This window comes from Rhinolophus hipposideros (genome assembly GCF_964194185.1).
Source record: "Rhinolophus hipposideros genome assembly, chromosome: 15".
NCBI classification, from domain to species: Eukaryota; Metazoa; Chordata; class Mammalia; order Chiroptera; family Rhinolophidae; genus Rhinolophus; species Rhinolophus hipposideros.
The window spans coordinates 30161021-30184847 of NC_138061.1; the positions used below are offsets into that span (position 1 = coordinate 30161021).

Genomic DNA, 23827 nt, shown 5'->3' on the forward strand with positions numbered 1-23827 from the left:
TGAATTCTTGATCCTGAGTCCATTTGAGTAGGACTTGTTTTTTCTTTATGGTAGGAATATGATACAACTTGTGTTTTGGGTATTACCTTCCTTCCCCAACCAGGCTGCCATAATGTCTGGTGCTTTTATCAGTAATTTTCAAGCTGAGATCCTCAGGCACCTAGGGATTTATATATTTTACATTTTGAGCTTCTTAATTTGAACAAAGGGATCAGTGGCTAATCTTGCTGCTTTCATATTCTATGTTCTATGTGTCCATGACAAGTGAGAAAACTCAACCACAAGTCCTGGATAATTCAGGGAAACAATAATGTTATGTGCCAGGATGTGCTAAGAGATGAGTCTAGCGGTAAACAAATATATATTTCTTATACCTTTCAAATTATCTATGAGGGACCATTTTTTTTCCTTTTAATTTCCAACTTGCTGCAGACCAATATTTTGTTTAAAAAAATTAAAAACATTGCAGCAACGTTAAACTGTTATAACAGTTTCCCCCTGGTATTTTCATCTCTTCATGGGCTGGTAATGAATAGTTTGTAGACCAACTCCACCTGCAGGCCACTTTTGTGTAGCACTGCTCTGCAGTATCTACTGGCAGACCATCTGGGGGTTCCGAACATTTGTGTGATGGGGATGACAACTGTAGGTAGATTAGGAATCAGAGATTAGGAATCAGATCATTCCTTCTGATAATGGTCACTTGTATGTGGAGAGCAAGAACCTTCCAAGAGGGTGTAATTGAGTCTTTTAGGTTATAGTCTGCCTGAGCTAGTAAGCATGAAAAGGGGGATGGGGTGGTAGAGATTCAGGAGATAGTAAAAAGGCCACATTATGGTCTAACTTCATAAAAATCTGACAGTTCTCCTGATGAAGAATGGGTTTTATAATTTGCCTCCTCTGTCACTTTAGTCCTCTACTAGGACACGATAGTAGGTAAAGGGCCAGTCAGGAATACTAATCACAAAAGCTTAAGGAAATTTATTTGCATGTTTTCTTTTTTCATCACCCTGTAAACAACTGGACCACATCATACACTGGAATGCATGTTTAGGAACTAGCAAACACTTTGATGTTATCTTAACTGAAGCAGAACGACAAAGCTGCTAGAAAATATTTCAAGCCATGACTTAGAGATTATTTGCACCGTTATTCTTATTATGGAAAGCAGGGAATTGATCACACACATGGATACTTAGCATACTGAAATCCAAAATATATACATTACTGTACTTTCTTTTAAAAGTAATACCACTAACTTTAAGATTTGAAACATAATTTTTTATATGACACAGAAAACAAAAATATATTCCTCTTTTTAAGTTAAGAAGATACATTTCCCAGGAATGAGCTTTCAGGTTTGCCAAAACTTGTGTTGGATGGACTAAATGTCTAGAAGCATCTTACAGTTACATTCATTTTAAAGCATCCGAGCAACTCTGGTCACAATATTCAATATTTCAATCTTTAAATGGCACTCTATCACTATTAGACTCAGAAATACATTGTTTTCCTGCAATTGTAGTTTATTGTCATCTTAATTCATTTTCTCAAAGACCATTCAACACATTTATACTATTCCAGTAATTACCATGCTACCCAGAAAAACAAGTGAACAGTTTATTAAGAATTAAATGAGGGTATGGAATGTGATAAAGTACAATGAAGACAATCAAGATGGGTATAATAGTACTACTCACACAAAAAGTTAAATCTCATTTCAAAAAAATTCATAAAAACAAAACAAAAAGCAACTCCATCATTATAAAGTAAAATATTTCATGCAAAAACTCCGAAACAATCCCCTAACCACCCAACCCCCCCAGCTCCCAACAAACAAAAAGCTATTTGAAAATATAGCCATGCTAACATATTAACCACAATATAATCATTCCTAGAAAAACAATATACTAATTAAGCAATGGGTTAGATGAAACAACACACGCTGTAATATTGTAAATTCATAGACCATGATAATTTTACATGATAAGCAATTCCAGATTCACTCATAGGGTGAGGATAATAGGCTAAATGTATGTAAATATAAATTCCATTAAATCATCTCATTATCTTCTAATTATAAAACTTGGAAGTTTCCAGAACCTGAAAAATTATATAAAATTTGGCATACTCCATTTGAGTTCCAACAAATAACTTGAGGATCATGTTTGCAATGATTAGAGAGCTGTATAAAACCACTTCAAGGTCAGGAATCGACCTCTTAAATAATAATCACAATTTACACCATAGAAACTCCAGATATGCATTTACTCTGATTAATTCTTACTCAAGACAAGAAACATGATTTTCTAGCACTTTATGTACAAGTTACTGTAAAAGGCCAGTTATTTGGAGACTGAATGAAATGTAAAACAAAGGCAAACTGGTAGAGAATGAATGTGAACACCCTCATTTACAAAAATTTAAGCGTGTAAAAATCTTGCCTTGGCTTCTGAGAAAGCTCGAGTCAACAGACTGCTTCATGTCTCTGATGCGTTAGCGTATTTCATGGAAAAGATAGTTAACATTAGAGAACAGGAATGGCATTTTATGGGATAGCATTCCCTCCACAGCTGCCAAACCAGCCTGGTCACCATGCGGTGCACAAACAAAGCATGTTTCCAACTGGATGGAACGTCACGATGAGGCCACCCAGAGCAGAAAGTGCCTGTCTCACTGCAAACCTGCCCATTCAGGAGGCCAAGAGAGAACTGGGACACCCACATTTCATGTCCTGGGGTGAGCTTACCTACATATAGATTGGCTATAATAGTAAGGCCTAGAGAAAAAAATGGAAAAAATACTCAGGACAAAAAAAAAATCATGCACTCCCATTTGCTATATTTTTTCCATTTAGATTTAAGGTAATGAGAACATATCGGAAAATTATTCACGATTACCTTTCTCGTCTCTGGTTTTAACTTCCTATTTATATTCCACAAAAGAAAAATATAATTGTTCAGTAGCAGGATTTAGCCTTTCTAAAAAATAAAAGCACTTGCTCTAATTTTCACAAAACAATATGACAAATTTTTCCAATGTGAACCCAGAGTTTGAGGCCATTAAAGAAGCGTCTTTAAAAATCAGGACTATTATAGTTAGAGCTCTTTGGAATGAATCTTATTCATACAAAGGTAGCACAAATTAAATTCCCAGAGTATTCATGAAACAGATTCTTAAATGGGAAAGATTTCTAATGAGAGATAAATGCTTCCATAAGCGCATTAAATATAATAAATCAGTCTTTCCTAGCTGACAAAGTCCCTGCTTACAACTCAACGTAGCTTCTGAAATCAAACGTAAAAATCAATCAAGATGAAGTGTAATGAGTGGTACATATGAAAAAAATTTGTAAACCGCTGCAGGTCTAAAGTGGTAGATTTATATTACAAAGCAATGTAAATAAATATTGGGCTAGTACAAAAGCTCTTATTTACAGTTTTACAAATGAAATCGTATTCAGTGTAAATGCTGTGTTTTAAAGAACACAGTACTGTATTAGTAAAATGAGTTCTGTTGAGGGGATTACAGTTTCTGTTAGAATCAATGCATAACGTATAAAAGATTCAAGTTAACTCTGTTTATAATTTAGTACAGACAAACCCAGTTTAACCTGGAATGGCATCTGTTAAAGTGCTGAAAAACAGGAAATATTTAGAAAACACTGTACATTATTAAAGCTTTATCAAGTCAGAATGTTAAACTTCTTTCACATTTTTTATCCTTTTGCCACAGGCTTGTGAACAAGATGATTTTTCTCAGCAAAGGAGTAAAATTTAAGAGGCTGCTTAGATGATTTTAGATTCAGTGGAGTTAGTTTCCTAAAACAATTATCCATCGATCATACCTTCAGGCCTCATAATCTGGTAAGTAATTAAATATTCAGGATAAGCCTGGAAAAGAAAGATTAATTCAAATATTGGCAAACAAATTTTTGAAAACAGACTTACCATAAGTATTATTAATCTTTAGGGAAGAGGTTCAAATTTAGTGCTGTGATTCAGAATCAGGTAAGAGCATTTTCTGAAAACATCCTTACCCTGACTCCAATCACTGAGATTCTGAACCAGCAGGTCCAGAATGAGTACTAAGTAGGTGTTTGCCTGTTTTTAATAACCTAGGATAATTCTGATACATATCCCCAATTCAGAACACCGGTCTAGAGATGCTTTTGACTAGATCTGTGTCATAAGAGCAAGAGGGATTTATACATATCTCTGCGAGAGTCCTAGTAACTATTAAATATAGGATTCTGATTAATTATATTTTGGAGAAGCTAAAAAAAAAAAAATCCAAGTATAACTGGCAAAACCTGAATAAAGTTTGTAGATTTAGATAATTCAGTGGTACTTTCCTGATTTTGGTAATTTTATGAGTGTCCTTGTTTTTTAGGAAATACACATTGAAGTACGTACTGTGTTTCTCCGAAAATAAGACCTAGCCGGACAATTAGTTCTAATGTGTCTTTTGGTACAAAAATTAATATACGACCCAGTATAACATAATATAATATAATAAATATAATAAAATAAATAAAATAACTAATATAATATATATGATATAATATAATACAATATAATATAATATAATACTGGGTCGTATATTAATTTTTGCTCCAAAAGCCGCATCCGGCTAGGTCTTATTTTCGAGGAAACATGGTATTTAAGGGTGAAGAAAAATGCCTTATGTTCCTATCATGTAGTACATGATAATTATATTTGTGTACACACATACATACACTCCACTCCCACCCCCATACACACTGGGGAGGGAGAGAATGATAAAGGAGAAAATATTAAAATGTTAACATTTGGAACGTCTGGGTAAAGGGCATTAGGGACTTCTCTTTACTTATTTTTGCAACTTTTCTATCAAGTCTGAAATTATTTCCAAAAAAGAGTTAAAAAGAAATCCAATTCTTAAGGCAATATATATACCTTGTCAATTTAGAGATTCAAGAATGGCTCTAAAGCAGTTTTCAAGATGAATAAAACTGAATTACCTGTTCTCCTCTGTAAATAACATATTCAGCTAATGCTAGGCCATTTACACTGGGCCGACCAGTGACTGAATGATGTCCTGGAGGAGAATGTGCCATTTTCATTGCACTGAATTGCAGGAATGACTTTCCCAAAGTTACCCGGCAAAAGAGCAGCTGCCTATAACATTAAAAGGAAAAGATCTACCTGAAGACAAAGTAGTACATGATAATTATACTTGTGTACACTTATAGGCTTTATAATGCATTTATACATAACACTTATTGTTCTTATCAGTTCATCCTTAAGAACTTTGTAAGAATATCTTCTACTATTCTCATTAAAAGAATTTCTTAATTTAATGAATCTTTATTTTAACTATAAAACCTAAAACTGTAATAACCTTATAGAAATGCGGACTCTGCCATCCTGTTTGTATCCCAGTAAAAGCACAAATCATAGCCCAAGTGGGAAGGAGGAAGAGGTTTAAAGGGCTTCTATGAAGTGGCTTGTGAAGAGGGGCATTTGTCCAACTAAATGCAGTTGATTCCAACTTCAAAATATATTTGAAATCCATTCTCTCCTCTTAATTCTTCTCTTAATTTTACTGCCACTAGTAAGTCCAAATCACCAAAATTTTTAACCTGAACTGTAACAATGGCCTCTGAGTTACTCTTTCTGTTTCTACTCTAATTCCTGTCTAACCTATTTTCCATCCAAGCAACCAGTGATTTAGGGAAAAACAACAAACCCCCCCCCCAAACATAAATCAGATCACATCACTCTTCTGCTTAAAACCTTTTAGAGGCTGCTCACTGTGCTTAAAGAAAATCCAAATCCCTTACCATGACTCCAAATTCTCTAATCCTACACCCTGTGTTCATTATGCCCCAGACACATTAACTTTCTTCCTTCACAGAGGTTAAACTTTCTTACCCCATGGCCATCATACACACCATACTGTTTCCTTTACCATCTGGAATGGTATCTCTTCTACCACTCTTCAACTGGCTGACACTCATTTTTCAGGTTTCGGTTGAAACGTTACTTCCTCAAACAGGTCTTCCCTTATCAAGAAGTTTAAGGAGATTACTCTCCCATTCCCCTCAAGCATATGATTGGCCTTCCTTAGTTTCAAAGAACCCTCTCTCCCACTTTTAGTTACTTCATTGTTTCTATTTCTTGTTTTCTTTTCAGAGAGAACAGGAGATTTTGGTGGACCAGTTGATTGTGCTCTACCAAGAAGAGAAGCTATCTATACTTTTTATTCTAAATATGCCCTTTGGAAACCTTAGCATTTCTAATAGATTTTCTATTATAGTCATAATCAGTCCCATGATAATCCAGAATAAAGAAGTCTTAAGTTTCCTAACAACCAAGCATTCTGCTCCAACGACAGTTTAGAAAAGGTACTAGGAACATTGCTTATTACTAATAATCATAAATATTTAGCCTCCAGATAACATGACAGGTAAAAACAGCAGTGTTCAATTTACAGAATCTCCAGAAACTACAAGCCTCCTAACCAGTCCAATTTGTGATCTAAAATAGAAGTGGGTAGGAAGGCTGACTTTAGATACCTACACAAGTCTAAATTTAGGGTGAAAACAACAATAACAACAAAAAAACCCAAACGTTGCTTCTCTTCAGGACTATAGTTCTTCAGCTGTGTTGCCAACCTTTCAAAATCAGCTGGGAAGCCTTTAAAAATCCTAATAGCCGGACCATACTCCAGACTACTGAATCAGAATCTCTGAGGGTAGAACACAGGCATAAGTAGCTTTTAAACATCCCTGGGTGATTTCAATGTGCTGCCAAGGCTGAGAACTACTGCTCTACGGTTTTTTTCTAGATCCGTGATCATAAGTGTCAGTTTCACCAGGGAACTTGGTAGACATTCAAATTCTAGGGCCCCACCCCAGACCTACTAAATCAGCAACTCAGGAGGTAGGGCCTAGGAATGTGCATTTAACTAGCCATTCGATGATTTTGAAGCTAATGTTTGATAATTACTGCTCTAGATCTTTATAAGCAAGCAGTGCCCTAACTGCAGAATAAATCTCAGTAATTAATCTTACCCAATTTTTCAAATGGCAAAAGATAATTTATTTACCTATGAGGATTTTATCATTTAGGGCCAAGTTATTTGAATGATATTAACAACTGAGTTAGGCCAGATAACATGGGTAACTAAAAGTGGGTAAAAAGAAGTGCAAAATAGTTATTTTACAACAGTATGCTTTCTAAAGGACTGATATATTTTATTGTAATTTTTCAAGTAGGAATATCACAAATTGAGGATTAGGATTATACCATAATGAAAGAAGAGACTCCCTCATGCACTGCTATGAAATAATTAGGCTTGGCAAGTATAATATTCAAAGGCCAAAATAAAATCTTTTATGCCCAGTGATATTTTCTACTCCATATTTTTGAAAGTACCAGCTGTTCTAATGAGTAAATGAATTAAACAAATGAAGTGCTTAGAATTGTGCTTGGGTCATACAGATCATTTAATAAATATTAGCTTTTATTATAACAAGTGAGAGGGCCAAAAGCAATCTAAAAGACATCTAGCTTGAATTCATAAAATTGTCCAAGATAATGCCTTAACCCCCAAATTTAAAAAATATGAAACCAGTTTTAATCTGATTCTGACCAAAATAAATGAGAACAAGTGCTCTCTTACCTGTGGCAAATGTAACAAGATCTGTCTTTGTGAACTGGACACCCAGTACCTCCTCCAATTCCATATACATACTGATTGCTTTTGGAAGAGTTTTCAGCAAAATAAATACCAGCTCCAAACATGCCACCTATATAGGCATGTCTTTCATCGAAGCCTTTATGGATAATTGCATTCACAAAGGGAGACCCTAAAATACATACAGATGGATAACAATTTAAAATTATCTTAGAAGAACAAAAAAAGAACTCTTACAAGTTAAACTCTTAAACACGACCACAATAAAGCAAAATCAGAAAACAAGTTAACTGTCAGCTGGCTATTACTTTAGAATAAATAACGATTTTAGAGGAATTGCTAATGTCAATGTTTCTAATAGGGTGGTGGTTCAGATGCCAAAATAAGGACACATACGGAGTCAACTAGCATAACAAAACATATCACTTGAAATATCAATGCTCGAGTTATCAAATTTCAGACCCCAAATCCATACAAATTTAAAGCCAAGTGTCTTGTAATTCACCTCATATAGCAAGGCTGAATGCAATTATATCTTACAATGACGTCCATGTACTTTTTCTAGATATCAAAAGTGGCCCAAGTGGTCCTTTGTGTCCCTTCTCTCTCCTTTATACTGCTTCTCTCCTATCCTTCCACTTCTCTGCCTTTCATCATCTGCTACATATGTATGATTCAATCTTCAAATGGGTATGTTCCTTCATTCCCTGCATATTGACTTCTTTTTCCTTCTTCCTTGCATGTGCCAAGAAACGGAGTTAGCCAAACGAGAGGAGGTACGAAGCCTGGAAACTAGGCTGGGGAGTAGGGTGAAAGTGGGAGCTGAGAAAAGCCAATTTAACAGCCAACTGCTTCATCAATGTCTCCATTCGCAGACAGGAAAATACAATGAATTTCACTTTACAGAAATACTGAAGAACAGAATCACTTATATGAATTAATTTGAAAAATAAGTCAAAACCATTTATATTATAAAACAGAAAAATCATTCATTATAACCATCAAGTCAATACATAAATATTATGCTTTGTGCCAAGTACTATTTAGGTATTATACACCAATTCGGACTGCTGTAGTCAGTCTCCCAGGGGATTGTGAAATTAAAATGCTATGTTTTACAGAACTTTACAGGTCTCAAAAATTTTCTGCAATCCAGCCCAAATGAAGGAACAGATTGGAGCTACTATGGGTAATGTGCTTCAAGACTTGATAAATACATTAATATCTAAGTTTATATTTGCTATAAACTTGAAAGACCAATCTAACCATATAAAAGACCAACTAACAATATTAAAAAAACCCCAGAAATGTCAAGACTGGTAAGTAAAGGTGCTCTCAATTCAACAAAAGTTCTCTGAAAACAAGTTCAATGACAATGGCTCTTTTAACAATGAAGTTAAATACAAAGGGTGCCAAAAAAATGTATACACATATTAAGAAAGGAAAAAACTGTATTAAAATTGTAATACTCAATATATACTGATAACAAAAGATGAATACAGGTCTCATTTGACTTCTGAAATTCTAAGAGGTGCTCAAAGTGGTTACCATCAGCATAATTTCAATAATAGTTTTTTCCCTTCTGAAAATGTGTGTACATTTTTTGGCACCTTGGCACTCTCTGTATAGCTCTGTCACTGAAGAGTCAAAGCCATAATAGGACACCTACATTCTTCTGAGGTGATTCTCAGATCCTATTTTAATCCAATCAACTAAGTATAAGTAAAATCCACATTTTCTGAGTGATCAGTAGCAAAATCTACTACATAAAGTAAAAAGGAGGGTGGCTGGATGGCTCAGTTGGTTAAAGCGCGAGCTCTCAACAACAAGACTGCCAGTTCAATTCCCATATGGAATGGTGGGCTGCGGCCCCTGCAACCAAAGACTGAAAATGGCGACTGGACTCGGAGCTGAGCTGCGCCCTCCATAACTAGATTGAAGGACGACTTGGAGCTGATGGGCCCTGGAGAAACAAACTGTTCCCCAGTTAAAAAAAAAAAAAAAGGAAAATATGAACCATCAAAATTCCCATTTCTATAGTTTTTCCATTATGGTAATCCTATTTATAAACAATCCATTGTAAAATATACAAATTCAAAAGATTAAAAATACAAATAACAAATATAAATGTAAAATTTAGAGAAACAATGTTTATTTTATTTAAAAAGATATGAGAAATATGCAGATTCATTATTATTTCATACGTGACAAAAACCATCCTAATGTAGAGGAGGATGGTGGTAGGGTAGAGGGAGAGGAATCTTACCATGAAATAGCATTCTTTCATTTGCATGGTTGTGGTTTTCTTCGGAAACTTCTTTTCTTCTGTGAGTATATCTTTCCCATAGTTTCTTGTTACAAACTTTCTGAATCTATAAAAAAGAAATTGGAAAAATCATATTTTTTGGTCATAAAAATTACTTACCTATTTGTTCATCTTAAACAAAAAATGGGCCACGTAGCCGGAAGAGGTAAAACTTTTCTCTAAAATTTAAACTATGTATTATTTTAGTTAACTCTGTTCCAACTATAAAGATGGAAATACAGCTACATTTTGGAAATTGAAAACTTCAAAGGGAAAAAAGACATATTAAAATACTTGCATTTTCATTAGTTTAGAACTATTATTGAAACATCTCTATATTAGACATGTTGAGTTCTACATATAAGTATTAAAAAAGAGTAAACACTATCTCTCCCCCCACTGCTTTGTGGAGCTCCAAGAACTACCTTTACCTATTTTTAATTAAAAATATTTGAAATAGCCACACCAAAAAACATTCTTAAAACACACACACATACCCCTACTAATCCCTCTCTCTTTCCCCTATCCCTCCAATTCCTAAAATTTTTGTCTGGAGAAGAGTTAAAGATGGATGCTGGTCTCATTTGGAGTACTTTCAGTGTCAAATTTCATAATCCTAGCCTTTTCTTAGCTGTGTCTAAAGGTGCTACAGCCCCCTGCTGGTTCTACAGCACATCAGGCAGCTGGTGGTTTTAGTTTTGGCTCAAAAGAATTCAAAATACTGCCACCGACAAAATCAAGGAAAACAATTGGCACAAACAAATCTCATTTATGAAAGAAAAAAAGTCTTATTATTGAAAAAATTTTCATTAAATATTGCATTAAAATAAAATTATAGAGGAAGAAAACAGCATTTATCTTTTTAAAATTCAACTACAGGCATATCTTAGAGATATTTGTGGTTTTCGGTCCCAGACCACAGCAATAAAGTAAGTATTGCTTAAAGTTACTTGTAATTTTTTTGTTGGTGGAGGATCTTGCCTTTAATTTGTAAAAAATGCCGTATCTGTGAAGCTCAATAAAGTGAAGCACAATAAAACGAGGTATGCTTCTATTTTGGAAATCGCCTGCCTTCACTGTTAACAAACTTTTACATGTTACTGTTTGCAGACAAAGTGGACTTGACTGAAAACTTGCGTGTAATAGGCATAATTCTCTTTTTAAAAATTATTATATATGTCCATGAATGGAAATATCAAAATGTCATTTTTGTGTCATACTATGATATAAACTAATAAAAAGGAACTCCCAGAAGTATGATACTTTATCTGAATAATGTATGTTTTAAATCATATAATTTCTAATAGTATGAACATAGCAATTTCAATGAATACTTTCGGTATTCACTAATTCTAAAATATGACATCTAATATTATACTCATAATAGTCTGTTATTGTGAAACAGTAATACAACAGCCTAAAGACTGTTCACTTTTGAGTTGAAAATTTAGGTTTTAGAAAAATTATCACATTTTAATTTTACCCATCTTATTTTTATAAGAATATATCAATATAATTATTACAAAATCATTACGCATCTCAAGTAGAGCATACAGTTTTGCTTGCTATAGTTCAAGAAAACAATAGCAAAGTTGGAAAAGATCCTGAGAAGAGTAACTTGATAGCAATAAGGATACAAGACTCTCATTAGAAAGACTTAAAACATTTTAAAAGAGTTTTTTAGAAAAGAGGAAGGTACAGAGGGAGTACTAAAAAAATTATAAATATGAGGGGCCAGCCCGGTGGCTCAGGCGGTTAGAGCTCCCATGCTCCTAACTCCGAAGGCTGCCGGTTCGATTCCCACATGGGCCAGTGGGCTCTCAACCACAAGGTTGCCAGTTCAATTCCTCGAGTTCCGCAAGGGATGGTGGGCTCCGCCCCCTGCAACTAAGATTGAACAGAGCACCTTGAGCTGAGCTGCCTCCCGGATGGCTCAGTTGGTTGGAGTGCGTTCTCTCAACCACAAGGTTGCCTGTTCGACTCCCGCAAGGGATGGTGGGCCCTGCAACTAGCAATGGCAACTGGACTGGGAGCTGAGCTGCGCCCTCCACAACTTAGATCGAAAGGACAACAACTTGAAGCTGAATGGTACCCTCCACAACTAAGACTGAAAGGACAACAACTTGACTTGGAAAAAAAGTCCTGGAAGTACACACTGTTCCCCAATAAAGTCCTGTTCCCCTTCCCCAATAAAATCTTAAAAAAAAAATTATAAAAAAAATCATAAATGTGATATCCATGGTGACTTGCAGAAATCTGGCATAGTTACAGTTAGGACAAATGAAAAAAGCACAATATAACAATAAAGATGGAGTCCTTTCACTTGCCACAAAATTATTCAGCTTTGTTACTGCAGAGTACCTTAATACCTTAGTAGTTTATATAAACTCTGAAACCTACAGGATTTTTCATTACCCTAAGATAAAGCAGAACCTCTAAACTTGAATATGTTCAACAAGTGCTGAATTATTGGTTATAAAATACGTACAGGATGTTGAGAATCTTAAGCTGCCAAGGATATAATCTTTCCCAAAATATCCCCTGATGCCAAGTCAAAGTCTTATTGGGCTGGATAGATGAAAGTTAATTATGGCTTTGAGCTTTGAAAATTATGGTCACAGCAAACTTTATTTTTACTAACTTATTACCTTGAGAATATTGTATCTGTTGAAGATTCCACCTGCATGACCTCCATCTCTGTGTTCTCGGACTGTACTTTGCATCTGATGGAAAAATATTTCAAATATATGTCCATTAGCTTTTCTGTCTTTTCTGATTTGGGAAACATAGTTCTTGACTCATATGATTCTATTTTTGAGAATACAATGTAGGCTTTTAATATTTTTGTTGTTTTAAGGAATATGAATTCTGTGAGTTCATAAGTACTATTTGCTAGCAATAGCTGTTAGCTAGTACAATCAGTCTGAAAACAGTCTTTATAGGTGGAAATTACGTAATGCAAACTAAAGGAAGAAAAAGACAACTGGATGCATGGGTGAGCTAAACAAAGCTAAACACCATACTAAAAACCAACAAAGATTTATTTGTTCCTATTTGTTTTGTCCTAATAAAGCACAATTTGTATTTCATTGAGAGTTGGAGTTTCTTGAGTTTTAGAGCTAAGTTTCACGCAATTTTGTATCTCTGTGCTCAACTCCTACACATAGGGCACATGTTTTCAAAGTGGAAGGCACTATTAAAAGATTTCAGTGGATTCAAGAACTTTGTGGAAAGAGAGCTGGAAGAAAAATTTCCTGGATAAGTAGTATCCACGTTCTGGGTTTTGTCTGGGATACTGGGCTTTGCAATTGCCTTAGTGAAGGGAGGGAACATTAGCCTTTCCCCACAAATGACAACAACCTCTAACTAATACAGAACTCCGTATTAGTGTTAACTGTAGGGCTGAACCAAATTATCAGAATTAAGGTTTATTGAGGGAGTGTAACTTAAATGATTTTTAAACTTTTCCAGACGGTAGAGTTAGAGACAATTAAAAAACCCTACGACACTTTCAAGCAGATCTGGAAACCTCCAGGATACTTAGCTATTGAACCTATATTTATTTAAGCTATAGGAACATACCTCTTCCTCCACAGACTGAAACTCTTTATCATCAGGAGACAGATCTATGAGAATTGTTCCACTTCCAGAAGTGTTCAGAGTTAAGTATGGGTTAAGACCTAGCCAACGAAATTTGAAGGTAAAAAAAAATTGCCAAAAAACCCCGAATTAACATCAACCAAAAATAACCACCTGATTTATCTGATGCTTACGACCAATTTTTAAAAACATTTTAGATTTCACCCATTTTTCCCATTACTGTCCTTTTCCTGTTCCAGGATCCAAACTAGAACACCACACTGCATTTAAATACTAATATTTGACCTGACAAGTTATAAGGGTTTTGTGGGAACAGTTTCAGAACCTCTTTGTTCTTTATCTCCAATTCTTAATAAATTTGTCACACATTTTCTTCTTCAAATTATTTCCTTTACTAAATGTGCAGCCCTTTCAGCATTTAGTCCTTTTATTTTTTGTAACTACTGTGTTTCCCTGAAAGTAAGACCTAGCCGAACCATCAGCTCTAATGTGTCTTTTGGAGCAAAAATGAATACAAGACCCAGTCTTACATTATATTATATTACATAAGACCCGGTCTTATTTTAATGTAATGTAATTTAATTTTTAATATAATTTTTGCTCCAAAAGATGCATTCGAGCTGATGGTCCGACTAGGTCTTATTTTCGGAGAAACACGGGATGAGGAAGAATTATGACAGAAACTTGTATGGCCTCAGGTAATTCAAAATTATCCTAGAATGAGAAGTCCATAAAATTTACTAACTATGGAGTGCTTATTCTTACCCATAATAGATTCTTTAACTCAGCAATGAATTTGTCGTATTTTCTGAATGTCAATGGTCAAGATTAACCATATAGATTTTTGTATCTTTATCTCACAAACGCTTTTTAAATGGAATCTTTAATAGAATTTTCTAATTTCTTTGGTATATTTACAGCACAATTCTCCTTTAATTTCCGCAACAAGATCTCCAAATTTCCGCTGTCTTCCAGGTAGGGATTAAATCCTTTACTGCTGGGTCAATGCATAGTGGTTTGCCTCTAGAGATTAAGAGCACTATTCTAATTCTGAGTTCTGGTCCGAATAACCAGACTACCAACGACATGCCAAACTCTGACAGACTCATAGGTATGGCTGAATTACAATGTCTAGAGGAAGTATGGAGACTATACAGAGGTCAATATTTTACAGAATAAAGATTTAACAGAATCAAGTCCAACAAATGCTTAACTAAGGCATCTTCAGACCGCCCAGAAGAAAGATGCTTGAAAATACTGAAAGATAAGGACAAGTTATCTATTGACTTGACGCACTGAATGATAGCTATGGCTTTTAGGTCAGCAAGATGAGAGACTGTCACAAGACTACCACTAGTTCCAATCTGCAAATTTGGTACAATGTAGGTACAGAATCCTGGCTTCAAATGAAGATGAGATAGATGATAACTTCTTACGCAGGCAAGTGACCCTGATGTGTCAGGTCAGAAAACATTCTGTGTTAGGACCACGTTTCTATTCCACATAGGAATGAATGTTCTTACCCAACTGTAGCTGGGTGTATCAGAATGACTATAGGACCAGAAGTGGCATAGAGGTATGTATCTCTGGTATGTATCTCATAGAGGCAGTGTCTGTATCTGTCATTGTATCCTGAGCATTTCTATGAAGTCTTAATAAGTGTGTGCCAGATACTATGATGTATTTAACGTACAAACACTGCCTTTCTTTTTTAACCTGCCGCTTTCCTAAATGACCCTTGTTATATCAGTACTCAATCGCAACTGCTACCCTACCAGATGAGTATTATTCTAGTAGAGTCACAATGGCAATCCACAACTGAGGGTTCTAGTTCCTCTTCATTATGGTACTATTTATATTGTATACTAACACGCCAGGGAGCCATGGGTTTTTCTTCTTCATATTATAAAATTTTGTCAACTATACTAGAACTATCCAAGACTATCTAACATTTTAAACATTTTGCCCTAGTCCCTACCAAGCAAATAAAGTGCATCTACCTTTAACTGATCCTATTCCAGAACTCCAGTTTAAAGCATTCCTTAGCTTGAATCAACTAATTTTTAGAGGTACTCTTTTCTTCTTCTTCAAGAGATGGACCTTATCCTGTCTAGCATACATTCTTCCTTGAAAATTCCTCAATTTTTTGCTAGTGGAGGTTTATTTTTAACCCTAGTTGTATAACCAGGACTTCAATTATAGAAGCTCTAATCCCAGGGTAAATAATTTCCTCAGTTTCACAATGATGTTAAAACATGGTTTTGACACTTAATTCACCTTTTTATATCCAGGACCTGGTACATAGGAAGTGTTAATACCTGTTGAAGGAATACAACTTGCATTTTCCTTAGGTATCAACATTCAGGAGAAATAAAAATGTTCAACTTTGTTAAATTTCCTCAGTTGCAACATTATTGTTTCCCAGTATTTTCACTGCATACCTTTAGGATTTAGCTATTTACAACAAAAGAGAGATTTACAAACTATTTTATGTGCAGGCCTGAACACCTTCTCATTACCTATTATATTACCATAATATATGAGATATCCAAGTTTCAGATCTTTTAGAATCATAAAATTTTAGGGCTAGAATAACTTCAGAAATAACTGCCTACAAATAACAGAAATATAACTTCAGAACTAAATCAATCCCCAAATTTCTGAATGGCCCAGAAATTTTCCTTCGATTTACACAATAAACAGCAGCAGCTCAGGAAGCTTAACAGTAGCAGAGTTAAGACTTAATTACAAGTTTCTCAAATCCTTATTAGTGCTTTTCCTATTAAATGGACTCTCTCTTACAGATTTTTACATTATCATTTAGTAAGTGGAGGGTTGCTTTTATGTAAACTGTTAAACTAATGATAGCAATGATTTAAAATGAAATACCTTGCTGTCCAGAGATAAGTCTCTCAACTCCTTTAATTAGTTTGTGTCTATGTCCATAAGCATTGATTCCAATCTCCTTCAGTTCCTTGTGTCCCATCTCAACTAATACATCCAAAGTGATCTTACAAAAGAGGATAAAACTGTTTAGAATACTTACTCATCTGGTGGACATTCATATACTGGTGATCTCACAATGTATTAGATTCATACATTTACTTCAAATTATTTAGAATAGCTTAGAGATAAAAATAAACCAGTTGTTAAACTGAAATTGAAAAGTTGTGGGTAATTAGCTAATCTAGTTAAACAGAAAGTTGAGTCATAATTGGCCAAAAATTTCATTTAGCATAAGAACCTGAAAACTAAATTGCCATACAATAATGCACTTTCAAATAAACCATATTCAGGTGCACTATTTTATCTTTTCCACCATCCCTCTACATCCAACCTATTTATACAATACCTTCAATGATTTCTCCAGGCTATACTAACTTGTACTTTTGCATCATTGTTCAGACTAACCCTTTTATCTCAAGTATATATTCCCACTTGGTGAAACAAGACATTCTTTAAAATCCTGTTTTATTTACACATAGTCCAAGAAGCTTTCCCTAAACAGTACAGTTCGCAATAAATGTCTCTTTACTAGAATTTCTAAAATGTATGCCCAAAACTTAACTCTTCATATGTTCTTGCTATAGCTCCATAACTAGCCTGAAAGTTCCTTAGGATACAAATCTATAGTAAGTATATGTCCTGAACCAAAAATTCAGTAATTATATTCTAAAAGAGTACTGTAAATTGGGACTGTTCTAGAAAAGTCCAGATATATAGTTTGCATATCTACATACCTTTCTATAGAGTCCAGCAAAGTGTCAGCTTAAAGTGGGTACTGATTAACACAACAGAACTAAACAAACAGGGCTTAAAGATAACTTATTTTAAGCATTAAATAACTTTCCTTTCATGAAAGCTATTTTACTATTACTACCCAATAGTCAATTTTTACATGCTAATAAACTAAATAGAAATTCCAAGCTCAAGCCAAATTAGAAGAGTAAGTGATTTCCAGTTTCTTAAAAAACCCTCACTCTCAAAACAGGTTGAATGGTTCAAAGCATTTCAAGTATGTCCTACCTCTTCCTTGAGGTTTCCTAAAACACCAAACCAAGGAAAAACAATTCATCTACTCACCTGTTCTCTCTCAAATATATCCATTAGGTGCTCGAGCCCAAGATTCCTTACAAACTGAGTTATGCTGAAATCTACCCCTGGAACTGGAAGAAAAAAAAAATCCAGAACAACGTTTCACATCAGAATAATGATATATCAACATTATAACAACGAAGTTTTGTGCTATTACTATATACATGAAGAAAGTAAAAATGAAGCAAAATATTAGTAACTACTTGGAATATAACACTGAACATAACATCAAAAATTGCAAAGAGAAAGCTATAAAACATCATCATTAGAAGAAGCAATTAACCAACGGGGCACTCTCAGGTTTAAAAAAAAAAAAATCTTTTCATTAAAAAAAAATTATTTTTAACTGTATTTTTATAATAAGTTTTCATATAGCTGAAACTAATATTATATGTCAATTTTATCTCCACTAAAAAAAAAAAAAAGTTTCCCTATCTTTGAGGCTGTAAGCTACTTCACAAAAAAGTTTATGAAAACAAGTTCCACAAAGTCACATAGGGTCAGATAAATTTTGACAGATAAAAAGTAAAAGGAGAATGGCTTTACAGAGGATGCAGGTATGTGTGTGTCTTTTTCTCCCCTTTTCAAAGAACGATCTTCAAAATTGGGTATTTTGACATGGTGTAAAAAGTATTTCACAAGTCTATAATACACTGGAAGAGATAAATAAAGGCATAACTACTTAACCAAAAGGACTTCTAAAACTTTCCAAAACCACATTTACAACTGAAGAGTAGGTTAGTAGCATCAAATCTCTCAACTTGAAAGGAGCAGGTTTCATTAGGAATTCTAATAATAATGTAAGGAAAATAATAAAAGTCTAAAACTTTAAGACTATATTAATCAATCTGATATTAACAGTCGCATTTAAGGTTAAAAAAAGACTTCTTAGCATGCCAAATGCCAAATATGCGGCTACAATACAAGTTAGAAAGTTGTTTTTGTAGAATGTCTCACCCTCCTTTTTCTCCAAACTGGAAGCACCTTCTGTTCCACTTGAACTAACCACTGAAGACAGTTCAGAAAAACTTCCAGATAAGTTATCAAGACTGCTGGCTGCAGAAAGGCTTGATGGGCTGGATGGACCTGAAGACAGAGCATCTGTAGGGGCTCCTGGGCTTCTGATGCCATTGAGTACTTGAGGTTTATAACATGAAGGCAGAGCAGAAGGGGGCATGGCTGCTGTTAGGAGAGCAGTGACATCGTCTGCCTAGAGTTCATGTCAGAGAGAGATGAAATCTGTGATAAGCAAGTTTTACAATTCTACTATACCCAATAGGATGCATTTAAAAATGTGACAAAAGCCCAGCAGATATTGTGTATTATAAAAAAAGGTTACTTTAAAAAGCGAAGCAAATAAGTGATATTTAGCTCAACTTATTAAATATAAAACATAATTCAGAAAATCTCTTCCATGACACACAGAATCAAAATAAAACTGCTAAATATGGCAAAGCATGAAAATAAAATCATAACTTTGATACTATGAAAAGCACTGAAATGAATTATAGAAATACCAATTTAAAAAGGTAACAGCTTTTAACGTTATTGCAGTTACTCTGAAAGAAGTCATTCAACCTACATGGAACTTTAACAAACATAACCATTATTTATATTTCTTGGAAAATATTCAACAAACGATATCTGTTTCTCAAAATTGAACATTTTTTGAGGTAACAAAGATAATTATTTTAATCAAATTTGCTAGAATGGAAAAAAAATCCCCAAATTTTCTGGTACATAAATTTAATTAGTGACATATACCATTCTTTCCTAACGCTCAGTTAAGACACTAACATTCCGCAAGAAGTAAATCAGTACTTGTTTTTAGGGTTAATCATTTATACCGCCTATTACAATCCTCAGCTTTTTCTTCCCTCAAGTCTGAGTACTCCTATTGCACACGTAGTTTGTACATAAAATTTTAAAATGATATTAGCACCATTTATTGGGTGCTTTTTATGTACCTGATAACATGCCAAGGACTTTACCTCATTTAATTCTCATATTAACCAGATATATTTCATCCCCATTTATAGACGAGGTAACTGAGGCTTAGAGGTTAGGCAACTTGCAAGATTGGCCAACGATATGTAAGTGGCAGAGCTGGAATTCTAAGGCAGGTCTGTTTGACCCTAAAGCCCATATATGTTCTCTAGAGCACTTTGCTTCATTGTCAATTACATCTGATGGACTAACATAACAAATGGGCAGATTGATTTAGAAAAGTTCACTTCCAAGATAGCTTGGAATGGGAAAACCACTTCTCCGAAAAAATCTTGCAGACATGGTTGGGTTGTCAAACTGAGAAAAATCTATTTAACCTCCAATGCAGCTGAACTACATCAGCTCCTCAATGCAACCTGGAACAACTGAATCTTTCTCAGTACAACGCAGTCTGCAGAAGAGACTTCCCTTTCCTCCTAACTCAAGAATTTCTTCTACCTTTCCCTCCACTGCTCTGGTCAATTTCTCCAGTGGTGGCAGCAAAAGAGGCACCTGTGTCACAGAGGCCAAAGCAGAGGCAGAGGCTAAAATGGAGACTTCTACACAAGTTCCTTGGGAGAGGAAAGAAAAAAGGACTTCTAGAGTAAACTGGAAGAATAAGCTTGTTTCAACAATTCTGGTGGAATAAAGAATAGGAAATCTTGGAGGAGAGAGTATGGAAGAGAAGGGAAGCTCTACTAGAAGCAGGCTTTATGGCTGCCCCCTGAGGGCAATGGCTCCAGCTGGGAACTTCATCTAGACCCATTATCTTGTACTATCTTGCACTGTATGCACTGTTAACAGCACCCCTTGAGGGCCTGTGCCTATTTTTCCCCCAAATAACATTAGCAGTTGGACTTCTTTTTCCCATTTCCCAAAGTACTCAGGACACACTAACTGATTGATAATCCTATTATTTACTTATTATATATTAATACCAAAGAAATCCTACATTTAAATTGGGCTAAAAACCAGATTTGTCCACATTCACCACGAAGACATTTTATATATACCAAGTGAATCTTAAAAAGTGAGAAAAACATTAAGATTTTTCAAAGAGCCCATCACTTACTGAAACTAAATCTAAAGGTGTTTGTCCTTCCTGATTTTTAAGAGTAGGATCAGCTCCATGGGCCAACAATAAAGCACAAAGCTGTGTTCGTCCCTTTTGGGCTGCTTCATGCAAAGGTGTGAAAGCCCATTTGTCCGTGGCATTGACACATGCATTATACTTTATTAGTAAAGCTGCTACATCTACATGCTGTAAAAGAAAATACTCCTGTTACAGTCTGAAATTTTATTTTATCACACTTTAGTTTCTAAAGAGAAACTAGCCATATACCTATTTTTCCATGTTTTCATACTTAGTCGGAAATGAAAAGTTGTTTCTCCTCAATATTGTAATTTATGGGTAATTAAAAATTACAGTAGACATTTCAATAACTTGAGAAACTGGAAAATGTGAAGAATTCTGCAAAGGAAACTAAACTAACATGACTTCAACAATTTCTCATTTATTTAAATGTTAAAGCTGCTGAACATCAATTTATAAACCAGCAGCCTACCTCAATTACTCAAACTATACTACTGAAGATGATCAATATTGGTTGTAACATTTAGGGCTATAAAAAGTCAGGAACAATGCACCTGAATCTCTACAGGTTCCTATGAATCCCAGTCGGTTTCCTGGGCACCAACACCTCAGTGAAAATAAGAGAGGTGCTAAGGAAGATAATAAAATGAATGACAAAATGTGCTGCACACCACACAGCAAGCTCACAACAGATTCAGAATTAAAACTTGGAAGTTATTTAACCTCTTTAGCCCTCATATTTACTTCTCTATAAAATGAGAGTCAAACTTTGAACTGTAATGCTGATTTTCACTTTGAAAATGTCAGAGATTTCTAAAGGTAAACATAAAAGAACTTACCCCATAAGATGCTGCATTATGTAAAGGAATAAGTCCCCCTTTGTCTTGGGCATTGACGTCAGCTCCATGTTGTAACAAATACTCTGCAACTTCTAAATTATTATAACCAGCTGATTTAGGAAAGAAGAAAAATTACTTTACATAAAATATAAAAAATAGCTAAATATATATAACTCTCTATATAAAGCATAAGCTTTATTATAAAAATAAAGAGACTATAAAAATCTGAAAATCCCCATTGTAGCCTATGAAAATTTTATCTTATGGAAAAACTGCCCGCTGGCCTCAAGTTAGAAGCTTTCAGTGATGATACACATTCGTTTAGACACTTTCAAATTTATACTGACTGACTGTTTTGTATCTTTCCTTTTGAAACCTTCTTACCAAAGTCCCTGCCTTCATGGTTGTTATATACAACTTCTTGAACTCAGCTCTGGTACATGGTCTCAAGGACTACAAGTAAAAGGCATCCAACATACAAAAGTCAAGTTAGGAACACAAGGGGCTGGCAGAGCAGGAGACAGCACCCAGCATGGGTCTCAGGACCCCATTTCCCCAGAAGGCCACAAGGATGTGCTTTCTTCTAGAGAGAACTTAGGGGTATACATCTCTACAAGTCTGGTAGCAGAACCTGTTAAGTGTTGCTAAAGCTATGAAGTAAAACTTAGTATTTTATACATATGCCATAAGCTGTCTGTTGTCACCCTGGGAACTGTCAGCTCTCTTAGTACATATGCTTAGGGTAAAATATATTTTATTTGACACATATTCATAGCCTGAAAGAAAATCTGGAGCTAACTTTGCCGACATAAAACCAGGTATCACTTGAAACTTTAAAACAGTACATAATATTTTATTTACATTTATTTTTACTGTAGTTTTTATTCTTTTGCTTAAGGACCTAAAGCAAAATATTTAAGTAAAATCAAGTAAAGAAAAACAAAACCACCCAACTATCATAAGCTAAGTATTACAGTGAATCCAAAAGTCCTTCCAGTTCTCAAGGTATACCACTGCCCAAATGAGCAGAAATATTTTTTGTCTACAACATATTTGCCACTTACAAAGATAACACAGACTTAAATAGAAACGTTAAATGTTCTAGATAAGCTACCATAAAAAGCTAATATAAATAAATATGCACAGCACAGTTCAAATCAGAGGCCAAGTCACACCTTGTCTTGCATGAATAACACAGAGACTCCAGATTGCCAGTGGAAGTAAAAAAGCTTTTTATCACCATGTTATTAGTATCTGTGGCTTATCACTTCCAAAATTCTCTAAAAGACACACAGATGGAGTAATTCTTTTCCTTGGACAGTGGGGTCCCAACTTACATGGGGTGAGAATTTAAAGGTAAAAAATCTCATATAACCAAAATATCCCTTATACACTAGGAACACAGTTACCAGCCTGTGAGACTGAAAGAAACTCAGAGAAGAGTAGATTTTCATTTCCGATATCACACAAAATGGCAGAAACACCTGCATTACATGTTTCTCTTTTTAAACCATGTGTTAAGATAAACTTGTATGAATCAAATATGCCTATGATGCAAATCCACTGAAGTACTAGCTGTAACTCAGTGATTTTAATGGCCCATTTTCTAGCTTCTTCAATGTAGCTGTAAAAGCGTAAAACCACAATGTTGTATATCTGCACTAAAAACAAAGGTGCACTGTGTCAATATGGTGAAGCTTTAACCACCAGTTCCTTAGAATGTGACTGTATTTGTAGATTGGGCCTCTAAAAAGGTAACGTAATTAAAATGAGGCCATAGGCCCTAATCCAATCTGACGGGTGTCCTTAGAAGAGATTAGGACACATAGAGAGAGACACCCCAGGGCCATGTGAGGATACAGTGAGAAGGTGGCTATCTGGAAGCTAAGGACAGAGGCCTCAGGAAAAACTGATCCTGCCAACACCTTGAACTCCAGAACTGTGAGAAAATAAGTTTTCGTTGTTTAAACCATACAGTCTATAGTATTTTGTTAAGGCAGGCCTAGAAAACTAATACGACAAATAACTGGCAAGAGGTTGACGTAACTACTGAAAAGTCTTTTAAGATATTTTTCCTGCTTGTGCTTAACAGCTATCATTAGAAGGGAAAGCTTTAGCTTCTCATGAGGAAGGCTGGCTCAAGCAGGAACACTTTTGAAGTTTCTGTAGCCAAAACTCACTCATCAAAGATAACAAATATAACTCAAACAATATGATGACCTGGAA

General features: G+C 34.9%; 1 protein-coding gene across 2 annotated transcripts in view; it reads right to left on the minus strand.

Moving 5' to 3' along the window:
* Nucleotides 1-966: 966 nt before the first annotated feature.
* Nucleotides 967-23827, minus strand: part of TNKS2 (tankyrase 2) — a 57313-nt gene continuing 34452 nt past the window's right edge. Inside the window, exons 17-28 of one of the 2 annotated variants that reach the window (XM_081073973.1) lie at nt 21602-21711; nt 20742-20930; nt 18641-18893; nt 17672-17754; nt 16478-16598; nt 13571-13668; nt 12637-12711; nt 9950-10055; nt 7669-7855; nt 5003-5159; nt 3848-3893; nt 967-2779 (exon numbers count right to left, since the gene is read on the minus strand). In XM_081073973.1, coding sequence (XP_080930099.1) covers nt 2481-2779; nt 3848-3893; nt 5003-5159; nt 7669-7855; nt 9950-10055; nt 12637-12711; nt 13571-13668; nt 16478-16598; nt 17672-17754; nt 18641-18893; nt 20742-20930; nt 21602-21711 — 1724 coding nt within the window. In that variant the 3' untranslated portion in view covers nt 967-2480. Of the gene's footprint in view, nt 3894-5002; nt 5160-7668; nt 7856-9949; nt 10056-12636; nt 12712-13570; nt 13669-16477; nt 16599-17671; nt 17755-18640; nt 18894-20741; nt 20931-21601; nt 21712-23827 lie in introns of both variants that reach the window. The other variant, XM_081073974.1, reaches the window with a different exon arrangement.